General features: G+C 41.1%; 1 protein-coding gene across 1 annotated transcript in view; it reads left to right on the forward strand.

Annotated features, from left to right (window-relative positions):
* LOC120571997 (hippocalcin-like protein 1) overlaps positions 1-12,526 on the forward strand; it is a 50,422-nt gene extending 37,896 nt beyond the window's left edge. The window contains exons 3-5 of the mRNA XM_039821177.1: positions 2,819-3,100; positions 9,716-9,821; positions 11,949-12,526. Coding sequence (XP_039677111.1) covers positions 2,819-3,100; positions 9,716-9,821; positions 11,949-12,046 — 486 coding nt within the window. The 3' untranslated portion in view covers positions 12,047-12,526. The remainder of the gene's footprint in view (positions 1-2,818; positions 3,101-9,715; positions 9,822-11,948) is intronic.
* Positions 12,527-16,284: the final 3,758 nt, after the last annotated feature.

Here is a 16,284-nt window from a genome sequence, read left to right on the forward strand (position 1 = left end):
CCGAGCCCAGCCACCCTACAGAGAAAACTCCTTTCAGCCGCTTCGTTCTGCGATCTCATTCTTTCATTCACTATCCAAAGCTCATGACCATAGGTGAGGGTCAGGACGTAGTTCGACTGTGGGCTCTGTCTTTATCATAGAAGACCTAAGGAATCCATTGGTAGCAACTATGCCATGCTAACTTTTTGGGACGGGGGTAAAATAAAAAAAAAAAAAAGATTACCGTATTTTCCGGACTATAAGTCGCTCCGGAGTATAAGTCGCATCAGTCAAAAAATGCGTCATGAAGAGGAAAAAAACATATATAAGTCGCACCTAACTATAAGTCGCAGGACCAGCCAAAGTAGGAAAAAAAAGTGCGACTTATAGTCTGGAAAATACGGTACATAGGCTACATTTTGGCAAAGGAAAAATTGGCATGGCCATTTTAAAAAGGGTGCCTTGGACTCTCAACTTAAGGTATCTGAATGAAATGTCACTTAATACTCAGTGACTATAGAGTCTGTAGACTGCTGTAGTGTGTTCATGTTAAATTAAAAGTACATGGCGGGCCCGGGTTCGACTCCGACCTGCGGCCCTTTGCTGAATGTCACTCCCCCTCTCTCTCCCCTTTCATGTCTTCAACTGTCCTGTCAAAAAATGGCCTAAAAATGCCCCCAAAAAATAATCTTAAAAGAAATAAAAAAAAAAGTACATGTAACTGCTTTGGGGTCAATACTTAATGTAAACATGAATACCTTTCAATAATGCACCAGGTAAGAGGGAACCTTGTACAATTGAAGAATATCTTTCATATCCAAGCAAAATTGGTTTTTATAACTGAAATATCCCAAATTGGCATTGAACTGAAAATTAAATCAAATCGGGACCTTGTGAATCGGAATCGATTTGAGAAATCAGTGGCGATACCCAGCCCTAGTCGACTGGTAAATCGAGAGCTTTACCTTCCGGTTCATCTCCCTCTTCTCTACAGCGGTCCTGTACAACGCCCGCACGTCTCGCTCCATCTTACCCCTCACTCGTAATACCAGATCCTAAGTGTCAGCAGCGACTCTTTTTCCTGAGGAAGCTACGTAAACTCCAGGTTCATCAGTCAGTGTTGATAGCTTTTTACAAATGTTTCATTGAGTCTGTAATAACTTTCAACATATCAGCTTGGTTTGGATCACTATTTAACATTCATCGTAACACACTAAACAAAGTTATAACAATAAGTAGTAAAATAATTGGACAGGTGCAGGAACCACTCATCAGTATTTATTACAGGAGGACAAAAACAAAAGGAACACAAATAGCCTTAGACGCTACTCATACACTGCACAGTCACTATTGTCTTTTACCTTCAGGCCAGAGATACAGATCACTTATATTCAGGACCAAGAGAGCCATGACAAGTTTTGTGCCTACATCTATCAGAAATATGAATGATTGACACATTTACTATTTTAACTTTTTGTAATGTAATTTATGTAAATGTTTTTTAATGCTTAATGTTTATTTATTATGTATTTATCTATTGTACTTTGCAAGCTTTGGTTACTATTTATGTTACTATTTATTGGTAACTATTTACTATTTGTCTATATGGAACCGTGTGTGTGTGTGTGTGTGTGTGTGTGTGTGTGTGTTAGATTATGCTGTGTTTGTGGTACTGTACATGCACTGATGCTCAACACAAATGAAGTTCCTAACGGATAAATAAAGTTCTTTGAATTGAATTGAATCCCGAGAAACTTGAGCACATTCTCTTGGGCCAACAACTCACTCCCAATCCCACTCGCTATTGGGCTGCAGTGATCATACCCAGGACAGGGGAACTAAGTTATTGTGACCTTTGTTGGTCTGTACAGTCATGTTTCAACAGTAATCTGTAACACTGACACCAGCCTTGAATGTGACAATGTGTACTCTCAGTACAAGGCAGAGCATCCTCAGTCTGTTAAGCCTTGGCATGATGAGGCACCACAGTGCCCTGACTGCAAGAGTTATCTCATCTTGTCCGACGGATAGTGTGTTTGTGTGATGGCTACATGGATGGATTAAACCTATGGAACAGCTGTGTGAGCTGTCCTGAATAAGAGCTGGACATTTTAAGCTGACCTGACCTGTGACTTAAGCCTCACTGACTCTCTTCACACTGACGGTGGTCATGATGGTGCTCGCTCTCAGCAAATTAACAGCTGCAGGATGCCCGAGATGTCGTAAAAACTGCAAAGTGTATCCCGCAGGACGTCGAGGTGCCTGAGGTCTCTTGAGAAGTTATTCAGCTTGTCTTTTATTTCGGAGAATTAAATTGGCAATATAGCCAAGAAAGGTTGTGACGCTGTCTCGGAAAATGTCGAAGACAATGGCAATGAATGAAAAGTTTCATTAGGAACGGAACCGTGTTGACTTTGCACCTTCACTCTAAGAATGACAATATTAAAAGTAATTCCAGCTTTCAACATCGGGACAATGACTTTGTCACCTCTCTGGATCCATCTTAAAGGCCTTTGTGGAAAAAAAAGAGCTTAATTTCTGCTGAACAAAGACCAAGATTGACATGTCTTTTACTTCCCTTTTCTTCTCGGTGCACAGTGCTGTTTTATCAAATGTGACTCCTTGAAAAGAAGATAGAACTGCTTTCAACTATCGAGGACTAAGCGCGTTTTCAAAAAGTACTTTGTCTGTCTGTTCAGAATGAAGCGTTACATGAAACATTTCCTGGCCGACGTTACAGAAACTTTTTTTTGGGGGGGTGGGGGTATCATAGAGCTGTATTGTATTGTCCTGTAGCGACCTATTTTCACTGTCTCGCCTCATGTCGTCTTCTCTTCAGGGTTTCTTGAAGGATTGTCCAAGTGGAACCCTGAATGTGGAGGAGTTCAAGAAAATCTACGCCAATTTCTTCCCCTACGGTGACGCTTCCAAGTTCGCTGAGCACGTCTTCCGAACGTTTGACACCAACGGCGACGGGACGATAGACTTCCGGGAGTTCATCATCGCCCTGAGCGTGACATCACGGGGCAAGCTGGAGCAGAAGCTGAAATGGGCCTTCAGCATGTATGACCTGGACGGAAACGGGTACATCAGCCGCGACGAGATGCTGGAGATTGTACAGGTGAGCAAGGGGACTCTGGGTATTGATGTTTGGTTGGCGGCAAAGGGCGAGCGGAAATGGATGTTGGGTATTATTTATTTTTTTCATTTTTGAAAAGGTTAGTTTGTAGAAGCGGGTCATCCTCTGGCCTCAGGTTAAAAATTAAATTAGATTAAAAATATAATTGTCTCTAGTAGTCACATTTAAAAATATTTATTGATTTATTTTTTTTTACAAATTAAACCCACCAGCTTGTTAAGCTTTAGCTCAACAGTCCGACCTATAATCACTTATATAATTACAATATGGCATATCTAAACAAAACCAACAATTACCAGTCATACGACTCAAGGCCTTAGCCAATGTAGCAATTCATTGTTAAACAAAGAAACCATGATTATGTAAAAAAAAAGACAATTATGTAATAATTGTTACAGACCTAGTGGTGCCATTAATATGTATTTATTGTCCAAGCCCAAGCCGAGCTCTTTGTCCCTGTCTGTATATACAGTGCTAAGCATAAATGAATACCCCCGTGCTAAAGTTGACTAAAAAGAGGAATAAAAAATCATCTTTTGGAAATTGATCTTAATGCCTTAATTAAAAAAAAATGAGGAAAAATCCAAACTTTAAGGACACCAACTTTTTTTGTGAATGGATAGTGTATCGTAAATAAATAAATCTTCTGCCTTAAAATACAGGGGGCATAAGAGATTGGCATGGGGTACTTTCCATAAGATCCTTCACCATACGTAGAGATTGGCATGGTTTTATTTTAGTTAGCCTAATATCTAGTTTGATTTGCATTGAGAGATGATTTTATGGAAAGTACCCCATGCCAAACTCTAGGTATGGTGAAGGGTATGTGATGATGTGGGGGGGAAGGGGGGGGGGGGCTATTTTAATTCCAAAGGCCAAGGAAACTTTATCAGGATGCATACTATCCTGGATCCATGAAATAACTGGCCTTTAAAAATAAAATCTGCCTGCCTCTATGGGAATTTAACATAGGGGTGTATCTCTGCTTATTTCTTTTCAGTGGCTAGAGCTGACAAAGGAGGTAGCAGTTCATTTTCACATTCATAACATAACACAAACACATATGGACCTAACATATTTAAAAAAATGCAAGTAAAAACGGTTTTGTATGGCAGGGCACCTTTAAGATCAATAAATGAGGACTATTTTATGTGTTGTTACAATGTATCTTAAACCAAAAACTCAATAAATACAGTGTACAAGTTTATAAAAAAATATCAATATACAGTACAAAGGCAGAAATCATTAACAAGCCCATCCCAAATATTAGTCACGTGGGGATTTTTAACAGGACACGTGTGGTGACAGAAGACCCCAATAATCTCTTAGTCACTAAATTTAGCTTTCCTTTTAGTAAACAGAAACAATCCTATGCTATATTGTAGACTTTAGCATCGACAGGAATAGACAGAGAGCATCTATGCTAAATGCTCACTTTAGTGATGTGAGTTAATATATGTGCAAAGAGGCTCAGACACAAAAATGCATACTTATTAATAATGTGCTGACTAAAATATTGACACAGGCCACAGTTTGCATGAAAGCTGTTAAGTACGGTACTACATTAGCGCTGTACAGTATGTAGACTCATATGTCGAGATACTGGACAGAGACTCTCACTGTATGTGTATGTGTGTGTGTGTGTGTGCGTGCGTGCACGCGCTGCTGGGTTCTCATAGATTAGCGACTTAAATTTTAGCAGAGTTTATCCCTGAGTGTGCAGAATACCGGGATTATCCTCAAACCTATTGAGGTTATGTACCGTTGGGCGAGAGAGGAGGGGCCCATTGTGTCATTATACAACGCGAGAGAGAGAGAGAGAGAGAGAGAGAGAGAGAGAGAGATTGTCCTGATAGAGGAAGTCAGATTTGTTTTACACCACATTATCCAATAACAGAACATATCCCCACCCCACACACCGCTGGATCAAAAGAGATATCCAACAAAATGTAGACACTTTTTTCCCCTAATTTGTAGATTTTTGATATGGCATAGGGAGAAGGATATGTATGCCACAATTCAAATCATTGTGTCAAAATTGGCAATTTAGAAAGAGAATATTTTCCCCAAAAACAGAGGCAGTTGAAGTAACACTCCAACGTTGTTTAAAGGTCCCATGACATGCTTGACATGACTTTTATATAGACCTTAGTGGTCCCCTAATACTGTATCTGAAGTCTCTTTCCTGAAATTCATCCTTGGTGCAGAATTACAGCCACTAGAGATAGTCCCACAATGAGCTTTCCTTAGTATGTGCCATTTCTGTGTTTGTAGCTTTAAATGCTATTGAAGAGGAGAGTGGGGGGCAAGGTGGAGGGTGGGGGTGTGTCCTTGACCAACTGCCACTTTGCTTGTTTGCAAGTTATGATGTCTCTTTCTTTCTTATGCTCTGGCCAAATTCTCTGGGCGGGCAAAGCAGAGAAAGGGGAGGTAACCTTGCTCCTTATGACCTCATAAGGAGAAGATTCCAGATCGGCCCATCTGAGCTTTCATTTTCTCAAAGACAGAGCAGGATACCCAGGGCTCGGTTTACACCTATCACCATTTCTACCCACTGGGGGACCATAGGCAGGCTGGGGGAACTCACATTAAGTGAAATGCAAGGTAGATCATATGGGTTCGGGCTCCAGTCCTTTTAAGTTCCGAAAGTAGGTAATGATGGGTTGCCATCTCAAGTAAAAGTTTTTCATTGACCCTCTCAGTGTAAATTAAATTTTTTCTAACTTAAGAAAAAGCATTTTTTTGAGAAAATGTCGAATTTCAAGATACTGAAAAGACAGTTGTCTAGGGAGGTTATGAAGTCTCTGTAGCTTTTCATAACTGTCTAGGACTTTAGAATTGTAAAGGTCTTGAAAAGAATAAATACCCCTCTTCCACCACTCCATAAAGGACAAATCCATAGTAGATGGAGGAAATAGGTGGTTCTTGTGAATGGGGCCAAGGATAGAGGTAGAAACAAATTTGTAGTGAGAGCGAACGCTATTCAACTTTTGTCGGAGGAAAGAGATATGAACTCTCCTTTTACAGTCCAAGAGATTTCCTTTTACAGCTGGTATGGCTTACCGAAAAGCACAGAGGGCTTATTTTGTGCAAGCTACCTTCCCTTCTGAGGGTGCTGCTGTGACACTGATCTAGAGTCAGTTTTACACACTGTGCTCCCAATGGAGAAGATTTGATAGGCACGTAAGCTGATAGTAGATCGCCATCTGAGGCCGACTGATACTCTGAGCTTCTCCGCGCTCACTTGCAGAGGTTAATTTAATGCTACCAGGGGGGCGGGAGGCGCACGTATGGGTCAACAGATAAAGGAGAATCAGATCAATGCAGCAAGCTCTGCTTGTAAGTCGTCCTCTTACCCTGCTGGCATGTGGCAGGCATCTGTGTCACTGTGTTAGAATGGCGTAGTTTTTATAACCCCACACGGACCCTGCGTGGGTATTTGTGGATAAGCTGGCCAGGGAAGGCGCTCTTAGCATCAGGAGTACCAACTGCCAGTGAATCATGTGGACGTTTGAAATGGAGTCCGACCAGTGGCCGGGTTGGATCAGTGGGTAGAGCAGGCACACATATGCATGGAGGTTTATGCCTCGACGCAGAGGTCCACGGTTCGACTCCGACCTGTCGATCTTCTGCATGTCTTCCCCCCCCCCTTTCTCACCTAGCTGTCCTGTCGATTAAAGGTCCCATGGCATGAAAATGTCACATTATGAGGTTTTTTAAAATTAATATGCGTTCCCCCAGCAAGCAAACCAGCATGTCAAACGAGCAAAGTGGCAGTTGGTCAAGGCCACACCCCCACCCTCCACCTTGCCCCCCCCCTCTCTCCTCCTCAATATCTACAGACACAGAAATGGCACATACTAAGGAAAGCTCATTGTGGGACTGGCTCTAGTGGCTGTAATTCTGCACCAAGGCTGAATTTCGGGAAAGAGACTTCAGATACAGTATTAGGGGACCACTAAGGCCTATATAAAAGAGACTTCAGATACAGTATTAGGGGACCACTAAGGCCTATATAAAAGAGACTTCAGATACAGTATTAGGGAACCACTAAGGTCTATATAAAAGAGACTTCAGATACAGTATTAGGGGACCACTAAGGTCTATATAAAAGAGACTTCAGATACAGTATTAGGGGACCACTAAGGTCTATATAAAAGAGACTTCAGATACAGTATTAGGGACCACTAAGGTCTATATAAAAGAGACTTCAGATACAGTATTAGGGGACCACTAAGGTCTATATAAAAGAGACTTCAGATACAGTATTAGGGGACCACTAAGGTCTATATAAAAGAGACTTCAGATACAGTATTAGGGGACCACTAAGGTCTATATAAAAGAGACTTCAGATACAGTATTAGGGGACCACTAAGGTCTATATAAAAGAGACTTCAGATACAGTATTAGGGGACCACTAAGGTCTATATAAAAGAGACTTCAGATACAGTATTAGGGGACCACTAAGGTCTATATAAAAGAGACTTCAGATACAGTATTAGGGGACCACTAAGGTCTATATAAAAGAGACTTCAGATACAGTATTAGGGGACCACTAAGGCCTATATAAAAGAGACTTCAGATACAGTATTAGGGGACCACTAAGGTCTATATAAAAGAGACTTCAGATACAGTATTAGGGGACCACTAAGGCCTATATAAAAGAGACTTCAGATACAGTATTAGGGGACCACTAAGGCCTATATAAAAGAGACTTCAGATACAGTATTAGGGGACCACTAAGGCCTATATAAAAGAGACTTCAGATACAGTATTAGGGGACCACTAAGGTCTATATAAAAGAGACTTCAGATACAGTATTAGGGGACCACTAAGGCCTATATAAAAGAGACTTCAGATACAGTATTAGGGGACCACTAAGGTCTATATAAAAGAGACTTCAGATACAGTATTAGGGGACCACTAAGGTCTATATAAAAGAGACTTCAGATACAGTATTAGGGGACCACTAAGGTCTATATAAAAGCATCCAAAGAGCACCATGTCATGGGACCTTTTAAAGGAGAAAAAAGCCCAAAAAATAATCTTTAAAAAAAAAGAAATAGAGCCCAACCGATAAAGGATTTTTAAGGCCGCTATCAAAACAAATATTTGGTGAATTAAAAATACGATAATCCGATATATCGGCCGATATACATAAAAAAAAAAAAAAATCTAGAAACACGTAACAAAACAAACAGATTTCCCTAACATTAGTTACTTGTAGTTATTTGTGAGTCCTCACTAAAATTCTATGATAATGCGGTTTCAAAATAAAATTTTGTTTGTTTGTTTTATTGTCAGTAAAAGAACAGAGGGACATCAAAATATATTAAAGTTCTGATAAAATGTATAAAAATACAAACTTAAGATATGAAACTTAAAGACCTTTGAACAAAAACACAATAACAACAACAACAAAAATCAAAGAATGCTGCCAACAGGGACGTTGTAGAGCGCCCTCTGGTGGACAAACTATGCAACGCCAACACTCAGAACGTGGTTGAAGGGGGTTTCGTAGGGTTTTATTTAATTTTTTAAATATTCATTCATTGGCCGTTATAAATGCCGATACCGATATATCGGTTGGGCTCTAGAGCGTGTGATTGTGGAGGGCTCCTGGGAAGCATTGTGCTGGGGAGAAACGTGTATGATGGGTTTATGGGGTTGTCATTTATACATACAGTATGTTTAATTGGTGTCTATTTTCTTATTATTTTTGTTGTATTGTCTTGAATATTGTAGTTACGGTGTCATCTTTTCCTGATTTTTGTGTGGGTGTGTGGTGATGACGTGCGGGGTGATGGAGGGGGAGGGGGGTGGCATTCATGTTGCAAATTGTATGTTTTGTATGTTCATAAAAAAATCGGACTGGACGCACTTAGTCTATATCCACTTCTGGGATTACTCCGGTGCTCCCGGAAATTCGGCCGGATGTCCGACTTTTCGGCTGGATGTTCGTTACCTTCCGCTTTCTTTGTGTTACAGCTAGCTAGACTATCTGTCCAATCTGAGTTTTCTGTTGCACGACTTAAACAACTTTTGAACGTGCACACGTTCCTCCAAAACAAGTTCCTTCCCGAGGCTATTTTGCAGCGGCACCGTGGCTCCGCTCGGAGCTTAGCACCACCCAAGAGGATTGTGACTGGTTTAAAGAAATGCCAATAAACCAGAGCACGTTTCTCTCCCATCCCAGAATGCTGTGTGTGGACTAGCCAGACCCTCCTCCGCAGCGCTGTGGAGGAAGGTCTGGCAATGTGAGACTAGGACGCGCTCAACTCACGTAGACCCTTAAAGCTTTGAAGGCTGGGTGCTGGGTGCTGGATCCTGAAATTGATAGCCCTTCCTCAGCGTGTGCATGTTGTGTTAAAAATAAATACAAATGTTGTTCATTTAAAAAGAAAAATTTTAAAAAGCGTGTGTATGCGCATCTTGAAAGCTACAGTGAATTTATTTTTCATGTTCAGTTGTGTTTCCTTCCTGCTGAGTCGCCTTAATGGTTCCCTGCTGGCTTGAATTCACTTAATGTCCTCCTCTAAACCCTGTCTCTCTCTCTCTCTCTCTCTCTCTCCTTCTTTCTCTGGCTGCGTCCATCAGGCCATCTACAAGATGGTGTCATCTGTGATGAAGATGCCCGAGGATGAATCCACGCCGGAGAAGAGGACGGATAAGATCTTCAGACAAATGGACCTCAATAATGATGGTGAGAGGAGGAAATGGCAACAGGGAGGGGGAGAGGGGAGGAGAACAATGAGGGGATGAATGGGAGGGTTCATTGAAAGATAATCTTTGAAATTAGGGCTGCACAGTTAATCGCAACTTCAACGCACTGTAGACTAGTGCAACATCCAGATCTGAATGAAGTATTGTGGTGCTGCAGAGACGTCCCAGCCTACAAATCTGATCCTACAGAAAGAAAAGAAACCCAATTCTTTCCTAAAGAAAAAAAATCTTTGTTTGGTACAGATCCTCACAAAAATCAATAATCATTTTATTTTTTTAATTGCAATATTTTTCAATGAAAATGAGAATAACGACACAAAAAGTCATCATTCCCTCCAATATCATGAATCATATTGCGATATCGGTCAAAAATAATCGCAATTAGATACAGTATGTTCCTCATATCGTGCAGCCCTGTTTGAAATGTGTTCATTTTACTGAAAACGAGATTTTTAGGAGTGGCTCATAATACAATATAGCAGACAACCCTCCAATATAATAAAAAAGTCCCCAGTTACAACATTATATATTCTTCTATATACTTTCACATGACATTTTGTGAAAAAAATTCTAATAGCTTGTACACTGAATAGCAAAAGAAAGAATATGAATCTACAAGCCAAAAGGTTACGCTAACAACAGGGCTTTTTCTCATCTCTCTTCTCCAAGTAAGTGGCTAATTTCAGTGTTTCCCATGGGAACAGCACACTCAGTCTGTGTGTTTGTCTAACAGAAAGAAATCAATTTCTCTTTTTATCTTACTAAACAAAATAACGTGTAGTTCCTAGTAAGGACAGTGGGAAACTGAAAATGGAACTCATTTTGCAGACAAAAGCCCTATTCACAAGGGACTAGTATTACCTGAGGACCGTCTGTGACGATAAGCCTGTGCAAATCTGCCCTGTCCCAAATTTGATACGTAAAAATTCCACCGCGAATGCCCTATTATATTTGGCCAAACACAGAGTTCATGTACACAGCTGAAATTGATAACCTTAATGACGGCTCAATTCCATCAAGTGTCCCAGTGAGCTATTTCAGTGAGTCAGCATGCCCAGTACCAGGGCCTCTCCTAAGTGGAATGCAGCCATCATTAATGGGTTTGAATACACCTGTGCTTTTCCTACTATGACATGTCAACATGTCTGCCGTGAAAAAGGTCTATTGACTGCGTTGGAAATTATCAATAAGTTTTGACATGGGATCGCAGATGACCCTCTGCAATTTTTACTAATTACTAGAGGTCCCCAGATGATACTAATCCAGTGCGACTAGGGCTAATGATAAAATGAAACACACCCAAAAACAGTAAGATAACCCTGTGGCTGGCTTCTCCAGGCAGCTACTTCCACTCGCCTCGTCAACCTGCTCCGTACAAAAGCCCTGTGCCCACACGCCTCTGCTCCCCCTCACCTCCCCTTCCTCTGTGGATAATGTCCAGCTGACCTGCTCCCTGCCACCACTGCTCCCACTTCATGCTCTTTTTCTTAATGAACGTCTTACAACGATCAATGGGGGTCTAACTTCCGTGTAAAATGCTCAACAGCTGGCCTCTTTGTGCTACTCGGTTAGCTCGCTGAATGAGAGTGTGTCGCCGACCTACAATCTAAGAAATAAAATCCGTAGAATAACAGAGAAAGTTCTGGCAGCTCATTCCCTGGACTTTGTCCCATAATAAAAAAAAATAAAAGAAATTGAAATTATGTGTGTACCTTCAGTTAAAATACAGAACATTTGAAAAACAAAATTCTAACAGCTGAAAAAAACGACATTGGAAAAAGTGTCAAAGAGGGTCAAAAAAAGTGTCAAAAAGGTCAAAATAGTGACAAAAATGCCCCCTCCCCCCCCACACCTTGCTCTGCCCCTGGACACACACACACACACACACATGCTCTACTGGCTGATTAAGCAGGAATATTAACATATAAGATTCCTGTGTTGGTCAATATGGAGGCCTAGATATTGTGTTGTTCAGCTTATGTGATGCAACATGTAATTGGTAAGAGCTATGGATAGTAGAAGACTACTGCAATTAATAAGGGTCATATTCCTTCAAAAATAATGGCCCCTTTTGTTTTCTCTTTTTTTTTTTCGTCTACCTCTGCAGGTAAATTGTCCCTGGAGGAGTTTATCAAAGGTGCCAAAAGCGACCCGTCCATCGTCAGGCTACTCCAGTGCGACCCCAGCTCGGCCTCCCAGTTCTGAGCCCCATTACGCCACCCCGCCCCCCGCCCCTTACCCCCTGCTGCGACCCGTCCCTCCTCACCCTCTCTGTTGCTATTGAAACAGTCACTGAAATCAATGCATGATGGTTCCCGTTTCTCATATCATCATCTCTTTTTCTTTTCTTTTCGTTGCTGTGTGCAAGGGTGGTGGAGGAGGGAAGGAGGATGGAGGATAAGAAAAGCCATCACTTATCGTTTCACTTTCATTTTTTATTTTTTTTTTTTACATTTGGGAAGACTGAAAGGACATGCATACATTTTAATGATCAGTCGACAGTGGCGTCCGCTAATGTCCCCCTATATGTCTCTCTCTCTCTGTGGATGGACGGATATTCCGGGGAGCTGCTTGTGACAAAGCGTGGCTTTCTGCAGGGTGGGGATTGCTCAGTTTGTCCTCCAACACACATGTACATCGTGTGTGTGTGTGTATATATATATATATATATATATAAACACACAGTACAGGCCAAAAGTTTGGACACACCTTCTCATTCAATGAGTTTCCTTTTTATTTTCATGACTATTTACATTGTAGATTCTCACTGAAGGCATCAAAACTATGAATGAACACATATGGAATTATGTACTTAACAAAAAGTGTGAAATAACTGAAAACATGTATTACAACACAATATATACATTATATTTTAGATTATTTATTATTTATTATTACTATGATAAACACATGGAATTATGTACTTAACAAAAAGTGTGAAATAACTGAAAACATGTCTTATTTAGATTCTTCAAAGTAGCCACCCTTTGCTTTTTATTAATAAGGGAAAATATTCCACTAATTAACCCTGACAAAGCACACCTGTGAAGTGAAAACCATTTCAGGTGACTACCTCATGAAGCTCATTGAGAGAACACCAAGGGTTTGCAGCGCTATCAAAAAAAGCAAAGGGTGGCTACTTTGCTAAAATATAAGACATGTTTTCAGTTATTTCACACTTTTTTGTTAAGTACATAATTCCATATGTGTTATCATAGTTTTGATGCCTTCAGTGAGAATCTACAATGTAAATAGTCATGAAAATAAAGAAACACATTGAATGAGAAGGTGTCCAAACTTTTGGCCTGTACTGTATATATACTGTACGTCTATGTATATCATCAGGTGAAGTCTGTCTTCATGTATGGTGCACACTCTCTGGCATTGAAAGGCAGTATTATGTAGCGTAACTTCCTGGTCTGGTGTGAATGGGGGGTCGGGGTGGAGGTGCATGGGTGGGAGTGTTTTTATCTTTTTTTGGGGGGGGGGGGGGTTACTGCTTTATGATCTTTGGCTGAGAAAATGGCCTAAGATCCCATTAGCTTTCTATTGATATCTACTGGCATTTTGTTGATTCAGAAATTTCAAATGTTTTTTTGTTATTTTTCATTTGTACATATTGTTGCCCTCCTCCATGTTTTATTTATTTGTTCATTTTTTTGTGTTATTATTGTGCTTTTACTTTGACCATTGTTAAAGATGACCGTGTTCCAGTTTACACACAGAGAGAGAGAGAGAGAGAGAGAGAGAGAGAGAATGAGTTAGGATTGATCTCTTTGGGATTTGTGGATTTGTTAAAAGTGTAAGATTATAAAAAAAGTGAGGTATACTGTAAGGGGATCCCATTATGCGTTTGATTAATGACACCAGTAGCACGTATCGTTTGAGCCGCCACATGTTTGTAAAGTATGGCTGTGCATTTGCTCTGAGTGTGTGTGTGTGTGTGTGTGTGCGCGTGATATTTGAATATGCACTGTGTGCTCGAGGCTAACTTTTACAGTATTATTATCATGTATTATTATTATTATCATGTGTTGTTTCTTAATTTGTAAGTATTTTGAAGTTCTTTAACGACGAGAAGTATACTTAAGATAGCCGTAACCTGTCACTACTGTATACTGCATGATCCTACGAAAAACAGTAAACGCACAGCCATATCATTTTGTAGCTCTGCAGCCCCCTCAGCCCCCCCCCTCCCCCCCTTCCCCTGACAGACAGAGAACTCACTAAGGGCTCGTTCATCACTCTGTAGCTGAGTGCTTTCATAACCTCCTGGATTGGTCTGCTCACAGAGCAGTGAGATGAACCGTAGATGACGTTTCGTGTATAATGGGAGATACTTGTTCTGATTTGAGTTCTCGGTTTCTATGCAGAGTTTTAAACTAATCAAACAGCGCTGTGGAGTTAAGTCTGGCAATGCGAGACACCCCACATACACTCGGGGATAGGAGGATAAAAAATAAAAACTGCTTTATTGGCATTTCTTTAAACCAATTACTAATTTCTTGGGTGGTGCTAAGCTCCGGACGCAGCGACGGTGGCTCTGCAAAACAGTCTCGGGAAGGAACTTGTTTTGGTGGAACGTTTGCACCCCACAAAAGAAAACTCCACATACAATATCAAATGAACTGTTCACACGATACAGTAATGTGAGCTGTTTAAATTAGCTCAATGGTGTTTTAAGCCCCCAACGTCGACTTGAAGGCAGCGCTGCAACCGCCGACTTCAAGGCACCTAACCCTAACCTTACCCCTAACCCTAACCATTGCCTAATCCTAGTGCCTGGAAGGCGACGTTGAGGGCTTAAAACACCTTTAAATTAGCAATCCATAGCAATCCCGCCAAAACGTCCCAGTTAGAGAGTAAATGCCATATAAAACATATATTCTTTGTACATCTTTACAATCATTCCCCGAAAAAAGAAACAACGCAGGCCTGCCTTGTTGCACCATCCAAATCCTCTTCAGAACTTGCCATTTTCAGCGTGTAGCTTGCTAGCTCCAAGTTTCTTGTCGGTCCCTGAATCGGACAGAGTTTAAGAATGACAACGCACAGAGAGCGGGAGGCGAGGGGCATCCAGCGGGACATCCTGGTCGCGCGGGATGTGACGCAATGATCCTGGAAATGTCCCGTCTTCGATCCAGACCACAGTACATCAGCACTGATAGGAACCCTTGATTGATTCTATTCGACTATACTTAAAGGTGCTCTAAGCGATGTCACGCGTTTTTTTTAGGCTACCATCATTTTTGGTCACACACAGCAAACATCTCCTCACTAACCGCGAGCTGCCTGTCCCCTGAACACACTGTACAAAAAAAAAAAAACGCGGTCTCTGTAGACAGCTCCGGGTCCACAAACGGCAACAAAAACAAATCGCGCCAACCTCCGCCACCAAACATAACAAACGGTCTTCCAGCGTTCCAGCCAATAACCGATAAGAAGGATTTGGGGGTGGGGGCTGGGGGGGGGGGGTTCATGACTGTTTCAGGAAGCACAGGAAGGGGGGGAGGGGGGATGGGATGAGGAGGGAGGGAGGGGCGAGCTAGCCTCCGTTTTGTTTGAAAATACTTTGAACGTCGACAAGAAGTGACGTCACCCAATGTCGCTTAGAGCACCTTTTTAATGTTTGGAGCGCCAAGGAAGTGGAACACGTGGAGACATGGCATCACATCAGTCTTCAAACTGTTTATTAGAGTTGTCAAAGAGCCTCGATTGACTAAAATATGCTTAAGAACAAAAGCCTCCATCTGAAATACCGTGCATGTGAAAACATATAGCCACTGGTTGCAGGAACACCAGCACCACTTCCATTTAAAGCCCCCATTGTCAGATCACTATTGCCATCTTCTGTTTGGGAGGTTAAACACAAGACTAAGTCTGTTTGTGAAGAAGCTAAGCGTTGGGCAGACCAGGGGGAAAAAAATAAGTCAAATTGCATATTGCAGACACTCATATACTCATATGCATCGTTCTTTTAGGAAGGGACCTTCACGTTCTTTACTTTTATAGGCTGATATGGTACATAAGTGTAAGTATGTGTAAGTGTTTTTGGTATTTAGAAGTGGTGGAATGTAATTAACTAAGTACATTTACTCAATACATCAGTGAGGTACTTTAGTGGAGTATTTTTCATTTTTACGCTACTTTACACTTCTACTCCACTACATATATGGAAATATTGTACCTTTTACTGCACCAGATTTACCTGACAACTGTAGTTACCACTTTTCAGATTACGTTTATTAAAACATATTGTATTAAACTGCCCCACATGATTCACTTGTTGTGGTTCAGTGTTTATGACATAGCTGTATTATTATTATGTTCGAAAAGCCTTTTGAAAAGACACTGAAATTCAGACTAATGCAATCATTTCAGGTGAGTTAGCAGCTCCATTAAAGGTGCTGTAGGTAGGACTGGGAAGACCCGGGAATTAGCCA

The sequence above is a fragment of the Perca fluviatilis genome, chromosome 13 (assembly GCF_010015445.1).
Source record: "Perca fluviatilis chromosome 13, GENO_Pfluv_1.0, whole genome shotgun sequence".
Classification (NCBI taxonomy): Eukaryota; Metazoa; Chordata; class Actinopteri; order Perciformes; family Percidae; genus Perca; species Perca fluviatilis.